The 8984-nt window shown below is 39.1% G+C and overlaps 1 protein-coding gene across 2 annotated transcripts in view; it reads right to left on the bottom strand.

The window, feature by feature from the left end:
- Nucleotides 1-2499: 2499 nt before the first annotated feature.
- The window catches only part of neurl4 (neuralized E3 ubiquitin protein ligase 4), a 29694-nt gene continuing 23209 nt past the window's right edge, over nucleotides 2500-8984 (bottom strand). For both annotated transcript variants that reach the window (XM_065242370.2, XM_065242371.1), the window contains 6 exons: nucleotides 8795-8888; nucleotides 8603-8710; nucleotides 7895-8039; nucleotides 7703-7815; nucleotides 5641-5800; nucleotides 2500-4652 (listed from right to left, as the gene is read on the bottom strand). In XM_065242370.2, coding sequence (XP_065098442.1) covers nucleotides 4448-4652; nucleotides 5641-5800; nucleotides 7703-7815; nucleotides 7895-8039; nucleotides 8603-8710; nucleotides 8795-8888 — 825 coding nt within the window. In that variant the 3' untranslated portion in view covers nucleotides 2500-4447. The remainder of the gene's footprint in view (nucleotides 4653-5640; nucleotides 5801-7702; nucleotides 7816-7894; nucleotides 8040-8602; nucleotides 8711-8794; nucleotides 8889-8984) is intronic.

Genomic DNA, 8984 nt, shown 5'->3' with positions numbered 1-8984 from the left:
CAGTTTGCAAACCTTTATTTCAATTTTGATGTCTCTTTTTTAATGAGGGTCACTTTGTGTCCTTGACTAGTGGCATCTTGTGAGTTTAATTGTTGTATGAGCAAATGCTTGTGTACGTGACCGAGTGAGGAACCATCCACAAACAACCGAAGAAAGAAACACTATCGGCCTTAAGATGTTATTGCCATAAGATATTTTTACCAAGATTTGATGACATTGATATGCAACACTGCAATAACATGTCAGAGGCTTTCCTACTCCAAATAAAAACTCATTCAGAAGAAATAGAAGTTGCCTTTTTATTCATTTTAAATGAAATCGAGAACTAAATAAAAAAACAAACCTGGGTTAATTGTAAAAAATTAAAAGTCAAAAGCTTATTGTGGGACCATTAAAGGGATAGTTCACCCAAAAATGAAGATTCTGTTATCATTTATTCAGCCTCATGTTGTTCTAAACCTGTATGAATTTCTTTATTCTTAGTGTCCGTGTTCACATATGTTGTTTTACTGTAGTCGAAAAGCTGGCTGCACCGTGCACCATGTGACAACGGTCAGCGCTGTCATTGGTCTCTGACAGCTCTTACCATCTCATGACCATGTTTCCACGACAACCAGCCTGACAGAAAGAGTGAAGCTAGCAAGATATGAGGAACCACAAGATATGGTGATTCACACCACAGATGGTTCATACCAGAGTTTGACGACAGCCGCTCTGAGAACACCTGTTTAGAGCGGTCTCGGAGCGGCCATTTAGTGCACACTAGAGTGCCGCTGTTGTATTCACACTGACCCAAACGAACCGTACTCGGACCGACACGTCATTTGGGCCGACCTAAACAGTATATGTGTGAAAGCACCCTAATCTTTTTTTAACACATTATGTGTCATTTTGTGTTGATTTTGTGTTAATATAAAACACAAGTTGTGTTGTTTCAATAATAACAGAGATGTGTGGATTCTGGGACAACGCATTTAGTGTGTTGTCCCCAAACTAACACTAATGTGTTCTTTTTAACCAAGCATGCCGCACAAGCCCTGAAAAGTGAAGCCAAAACGTCTCGATCGCCCCCCCCCCCCCCAGTGACTGGTCCCAGTATAGGTCATAAACCCCGCCTCCCCATGTTATTCAATGGGACTTGAGACCAACTAAAAAAATGAATTACACTTCAATTATCTTTTTTCCGAACCTGGTTTCTGGCATTTATTGTCGTTTTTATCACACTGATGTAAATTCAATGTTTGTTTTTAAAATAAGTTTGTGTTTAGTTAGTTATTTAATGATATAAAAACGGTGGTGTCACGTCATGATTGACAGCTGTGATATCGTGTGATATGCGCATTCTGCGAGAGCGAGGGCGGGGTTTTGATTTCGCGGCTTCACTTCCTGCTCACTACTGCGCATGCCTGGTCCCGAAATCGCTTCTGCACAGACTCAAGACCCAAGATGTCAGTGCCATATCGGGACACTGGCGGCTTCACTTTTCACCAATGGAAGGTAGCGAACAGGCGTCGTCCATCTTTTTTTACAGTCTATGTTTTTAACACATCCGTTCTAAGAGTTTAGATAAAGGAGGTTAACTGAATACATTAGGATATTGTTTTAATTTTTACCTTTACTCAAAAAGGACAGTGAGACTGGAGACTTTTAGAAGAGGATTTTTGTATGTACTTGGAGGGTTTTACAGTGAAAGAGAGTCAAATTTGTTAAATACCAATGAACTGACTAAAGTGACATTTGTGGAAATATGGCATTTTACTTACTGACTAATAACCATCGCCATTAAAGTGAAATTACTGGACCTAAACATAAGAGCCTACTAAAAATGCTTATTTACAAGAAAACATGTCAGACACACTTAGAGGGTTTTGCATCTTTTTACAATAATGCTAATGCATTTTTTTTTTTTTGCATTACAGTAAAAATAATTTATCAATTATTTGAAAACTAAACATTTTTAACAAAATTTGCAATGGCAATTTTCTGATTTTGGGGGAAATTTTCATTATTCAAAAAATTCATTATTTTATTAAAGGAAAACACCACCGTTTTTCGTTATTTCACTATGTTCTTACCTCAAATTAGAAAAATTAATACATACCTACCTTTTTTCTTCCGCCATACAATATAGTTCTCATTTTTATCCACTTAAAAAAATGCTGCACATTTTATTTTGTGCCACCATATTTACTCATGTAACTACTACTCATGTAACAGTCTTTAAATAGGGAAAACATGGAAGTGTTTGGTGGCTTCGAAATTCATCCGTGTTTGGTGGCTTCTAAATTCATCCCTGTTTGGATCCTAAGGAATGAATGGGGCTAGGCTAAATGCTAACACTTTCACAACTCGCTGTACAAAGATTAAGTGCACGCATTGAAAAAAGAAAGATATGTATTAATTTGTCTAAGTTGAGGTAAGAACATAGTAAAATATTTAAAAATGTGGTGTTTTCCTTTAAGTTTCATTACACGTATTAACAAACGACCCAGACACAGATTCTATATGTTGTGCATAACTGTCTCTTTTTTTTGGTTTTTATTTTCTTACAAACCATGAAGGTAATGTTAGTGTTATGTAACAGGCTGTACAACACAAAGACATTAAAATAACACAAACGTAAACTAATACAAATGACAGATAAAGCAGCAATGGGCCAAACATGAACCCTGTGGTTTCACATTTTTTTTGATTTACATCGCAAGCATTCAATTCAGACATCGCCCTTGGCAATAAAGCAGGATTGCTAATGTAAAATAAGCACTCAAGTATGTCATCTTGGCAACCAAAGAAAATCAAATATATGGACAGATATGTCTTGAGAGAAAGAGAGAGAGGGTACCGTCTAGATACACTCAGGAGAGAGCTGATTTAGTTTTTCAAGCAAGGGCTTAGATTTGTGCAATCTTACTCATAAGAGAATACAACAAAAAATGGCAACATGTCTAACATGAAGTAAACAATATTAAAAACAAGTCACATTCACAGTGTAAACACCAATCTTGGGCCCAGGTAATCGAGAAGATAGCTTCAATTCCTCGTGAGCTTTCAACAGGACAGCCTGAATAAACAGTACTTCCTGTTAAGCAGGATGTTGAATGCAGAACATTAAAAAGACCTTTCAATTCTATTCTGTTACATGCCACCAATAAATGTCATTTTTTTATACTACAGAATGTAAACGAATGGGCTTGTTTTACGTTAACAGCATATATTATATGGTAACAGAGGAAAGGGGCAGAACGTAACCCACGTGTAAACAACATCCAAGAAGTGAACCACTTTATCATAATGCATCAGAACTTCCACAGGTGACAGTTCAAATAATATATGACATAATGTAAAGATAACAAGGATTTGCATTTATAAGAGGACACACGTCATAAATACATTTAAGCTTAATGAACTCTCTTCTTCAGGTCTTATTAGATTGCATTTGACCAGGTTTGTACACACACAATCTTCGTTGCCGTTAATCTCACACCAAGTTATCCTCAGACAGGGAAAATCTTAGAAGGAATAGTACATCCAAAAATGAAAATTGGAGCACAAAGGAGTTATCCTGTAATGTCTAAGTGGCTTTTTTTCTACACAATAAAAGTAAATGGTGACCACTGCAGCCCCTATTTACCTTCATTATATTGAATAAAAACATTTTGTTAAACATATGAAACTTAAACCAGCATTCAGTTTTGGGTGAACTATCCTTTTAAAAATTCCCACCCCACACAAGGTGTAGTTATATCTGTGCATTTACATTCAGCATTAAAAGGATTCCACACATTACACATCCTTCCTTCCTGTCTTTGTTAAGTGTACACTTTGCATGTTTCCTAAAACACAATTTTTTTTCTCCCGCCTGTCAATTCTGAATGAATACACAGCTATAATGAAAACCAAATATAGGGTTGAATCTGTGAAACGACAAAATCGATGATATAAACAGTGTTTTCCCCTGTGGTTGTGAGTTTCTTGACATTGTCGTTTGGTCTTCTTTAAAACAGGTCTCTTTGTTAATTCCAGGTTGATTTGTCTATTGCAAGTTACAAAAACAAACAAATATAAATCCATGGTTGTGCTATGAATAGGTGGTTTGTGTTTGTTCAGTCCAGTTAGCTTCTGTAGAGCAAAAACTGCAGGGGCAACACGTTTATTTAAAGATGAAGAGACGGCAAAAAAGAGGTGACGGCCTGCTGAGTGAATTTAATGGGAAAGACAAAAATTCGCCCACCAGTGTCTGAAACATAAAGTGCAGGCAGTGTTTTGTCCATGGGGAATATCATCACCCTTCTTCTTCAAAAAAAACAAAACAAAAACAAAGTATGTCTGAAACAACATGCAGAGACATTTGAGCCTGGGAAGCGAAACGATACGAGGCGTCCCGAGAGTCAGCGCTTAAAATTTGGTTGATATTGGAGTTTGTGAGTTCGGGGAATAGAGATTTTTCCTACTCCACCCGTATGAGGAGGCCGTAGAGCAGCGTGCCTCCTTTCTCCTTGGTGATCCATTCGATCTCTGCGTTGCTGAATCGGGGATCCAGGGGCTCGCTGATTCCTAGCGACGTCGGCCCTGCTTTGTAAGAGCCCGGCCGCACGCACACCTGGAAGCCCACCTGCGCCTGGTGACAGCGGAGGGAACGTGGGTCCCGGAATCTGCACAGAAAGTGCATAAGAAAGATCACTTGCATCTCTTATTACTTTTGTACAGTGGCAGCTCACGACTGCTCTTCCGAGGGGCGCAAATTCAAAATATGTGTTCGTAGTGTCGTGTGTTGCTCGTGTTTTCCAAATATGCGTTTGTTGCGTCATGTGAACCATGTCAAATGCGTCAAAACAGTTTATGATAAAAGAGACGTTCACAAAATACACACAAGACACTCCCTTAACAGTAAACTTTGATTATGCATGAAATTATACGAGTATCTGGCAAACCGAGCGTCTTTTTTATCATAAACCCTTTAGATGTGTCTGCAGCAGGCACTTATTTTGACAAAACACGTGATGCACACAGGTTCACTTGTGCCAAACACATATTTTGAAAAGACTAACCACACACACATGACGGGCTACATACATGTTGTGACGAACTTCGCATCGTGCGCCCTCGAAAAAAGAAGTCACCGGCCGCTACTGCTTTTGTATATAAACTGTAAACAGGAAAATCTATAGATGTAGCCTTTTTTTAAAGGTGCATTGTGTAACTTTTAGAAGGATCTCAAGAAATGCAATATACATAACTATATTATCATTGGTGTATAAAGACCTTACATAATGAACTGTATTCTTGTTATTACCTTGGAATGAGTCGTTTTTATCTATATACACCGCGGGTCCCCTTACTTATAAGTCTCCATTTTGCACCGTCATGTTTCTATACCATAGCACTAAAAGACAAACTGTTCTATACTGTCACTGAATTGTCTCAGACGATGACGTGTTTGTCTGGTGGTGGCTACCGTATCTTCACTATGCATTTCGAAAGGTAGGGGTGAGCAGTGGACTGATCCGCTTGTCGCAATTCACAGTATCACAACTAGATGTCGATAAAATCTACACAGTGGATCTTTAATTAGAACGGAAACTGACATGGAATTTCCAGGTGACAACAAAGAAATACTTTCTGGTCCTTATGTCAACTTACTGCACTTTGGGAGCAAAGGCCTCCAGGCCGGAGTAGCGCATAGTTGGAGAAAGCTGCACGCGGGGGATCTCCCGCTCTGGGGCGCTGTTCTCCTCTGGCTCCCCGTAGCTGCCATGACCTTCAGTCTTTACCGAGGACGAAGAGAAAATAGACGACGATTCTGCTAGTGGGAAGACAGGAAAGTTTGAAATAATATCTTTTTAGCTGATACACAAATGCATGATGGAGAGTAAATAGTCACAGAAGATTTATTTTAAGAGCGTTAACTAATCCTTTGCGTCAAAGTCAAGTCAAGTTCCATCTCAAATGCACTTTACTCAATTTTAACTTCTTGTTAGGGCTGTAATGATTAATTGTGTGTCCCATTAAAAATGCCTGTCTTAAATCGATTCTGAATCGCAAGGCTGCTATTCTGCGTTTCATGCATAGCTTGTGCGTATATACTAGGGTTGCACGATGTGAGGAAAAGTTGCGATGTGCGATGACATTGTTAAATGTTGCAATGACGATGTGAGTTGCGATAAATATTTTTTCATGTTTTAGGGGCCATTCACATGTCGCGCCTAAAAACGCGTGGAAAACGTTAGACACGTAGGTTATTGTCACATGACCTGCACGCTGCGCTTGTGTCATTCTGAAAAGTTAAAATGTTTTTGAACAGCCTGGAAAAAACGAGCGCGTCGCACCGCGTGCGAGTCGCGACCGCGGCGCTTGTCTTCAGGAAACCATGTCTTCAGGACTTAACGTGATAGGTCAAATGTTTATCACATGTGCTTACCGTTTTCTCTTCATTCATCGTGTCAAGGCTGACTGTTGCGATATGTTCATCGCGTGAGTTCATATCGCGATGACGATGAAAATTCGATGTATCGTTCAGCCCTAGTATATACTACGGCATTTGGTCAGTAAGTTCTTATCAATCTAAAATCATTATCGGAGTAAAAAAGCAACACTCGTTAAACAAAATCATTCAAAATATTCTTTATTATCATCTGAAACAATTTGTAGAATAGCGATATAAATATTCCTGTAGACATTTCCTGCAATAGCGTTTGTAATGCTGCTTCTTCTGTGGCACAAATGGAGTTTCTGCACGAGAGCGCCCCCTGGCTTGGCTTCGGGATGTGCCGGGATTTCACCGTAATTCCTTGAAATTCATTCATTGAAAAAACGCGCATTTGCACGATTAATCGTTACAGCCCTACTTCTTTTATATAGACCCCTTAATCGCCCACGTCACTGTGACGTCACCGCTCTAGGTGGAGGCAAAAAATAAGTAGGAACTCATAGCCAGCGGCTAAAAGTTTTTGACTTTAAAATGTCATCTTGTTGTGTTTTTGGCTGCCAGATTAGAAGGAACAGCCCTTTTGGTTCAAAAATAAAGTTTTACCAGATCCCGGCAGACATTTCCTTACAGAAATCAAGAAGACAATTGTGGTTAAATGCAATACGGCGTACAGACTAGACGGAGACGATCATAAATAATGCTCGTGTTTGCTGTGCACACTTCATATCAGGTAAAATAATCTATGCATATGTACTGTTGTGTTGGTTTTATCTAGTACAAATCAGCAAGTTTCTGTTTTATAGGTGAAAAGTCACCAACCGCGCTATTGTTTAACTTAAATGTTAAACAAACATACAGCGATAGATGTGTATGCCATCGTTTGAATAGTCTCTTAAAATAATCCACATTGCTAATCATAGTTAGCCCAGCGATAGGTTACATAAGACAGTAAGCCTAGACAAAATTCCCTAAACCACCTGAAAGTAATTCATGTTGTCTAGGAAATATCTAAAACCTGTTTAAAATCGCAAGAGTTAATTTACAAAAATACCTGTCACGGTCCCGCAGAATCAGTGACTGTACATATTCCGACACTTCCAAAACTGCTTCTGCATCCATGTTTAATAAATCCCTCCTAAAACGTGCTATCTTAAGCTTGTCAACATTGCCTCTGCGGCTCTTTTTGCCTCCAGCTAAGCCCCGCCCACACAAATACGTCACAATGTTTACCAACTGTAAAAGGGTCTATACAAAGGTTGATATCAGGCTGCTAACCTGACAAGAGTTGGTTGTGGTCCAAGATGCGTCTAAGTGAGCCGACACTTGTGCCGTGATATGCAATGTGCCACTTCTTGAAGGTGTTGGACACTTCGCAGTGCGTTTTTATGCTGTTGAAATACAGAAGAAAAACGTTTGTTAACACAGATAACCACTTCCATAACAAATGCAATAATGAAGGTGACTGACCGAAGCGCGAAACGACACCAGCCGAATGGCAGGGCGTAGTCTCTGGGAGGCTCCCCTCGCTTGTAATAGGCCTCATCCCCGCGTAGTTTGTGACAGGACTCACAGTAACACAGGTTATACTTTGCATCTTCATTAAAGTATCCGTCTGAAAGAGGATGGGGTGGGAGATCAAAAGAGAGAGGAAGCAGAACACTTCAGATGCAATACAAATGCAAGCAATTTGAAAACTGCTAAAAGACGACTTGGAATAACCAAGCAGGACAACATGGATTTCAATCCTCTGTCCATTTCACCAATATTGTGGCTTATGTTCACCCAAAAATAAATTCTGTCATGATTTACTTGCCCTCATGTTGTTCTGACCTTTTATGAATTCATTTCTTTTATTTAAAAATAAAGTTTTAATAATTATTTTTAATTATTTTTTTAAATAAGATATTTTGATAAATAATGAGGAAATTCGTTTTTCCTACTATGAAAGTCAATGGGTACCATCAACTGTGTGGTTACCACCATTTACCAAAATATCTTATTTTATGTTTAACAGAAGAGGTTTAGAACAACATTCACAGATTTTCACACAAAACCCAGCCCTGTTGATAATTTCCTATATTTAATATCTTTCAATCATCCGTATGAATATATTTTTAAGTGTGAATATAAATGTTTTATATATGTGAGTGCAAACAGTCCAGCATGCATGTGTACCGGGCAGAGTGAGCAGGTCTTTGAATCGCGAGCAGAGTGCCTGATACTCGCAGATCTTATTTGGGTTCACCTCCGGAGGCGGCGTCCAGCACACACTTTCTTTGATGCCTGCCACAACAAAGATGTATGCATGTAAGTAAACCATAGTCAGACCAAAGCTTCTGTAATACGAGAGGTCAAAATCTGTCTCACCATCCACCATATCAGCCTTCTCCATGTCGCCTTGACATCGCATATCCCCTCTCTCCTCACCATCCACCGGCACTTGGTTCATCACTATAGTCACCTAAGATGACGCCAAAAGCTTGTTTACTAGTCGAAACACACATTTGATATAAATCGCCCTCATTACATGTTATAATCACATTACATTACAGTTCTT

Source organism: Paramisgurnus dabryanus, chromosome 1 (assembly GCF_030506205.2).
Source record: "Paramisgurnus dabryanus chromosome 1, PD_genome_1.1, whole genome shotgun sequence".
NCBI classification, from domain to species: domain Eukaryota; kingdom Metazoa; phylum Chordata; class Actinopteri; order Cypriniformes; family Cobitidae; genus Paramisgurnus; species Paramisgurnus dabryanus.
This window is presented reverse-complemented; position numbering and strand designations above follow the sequence as displayed.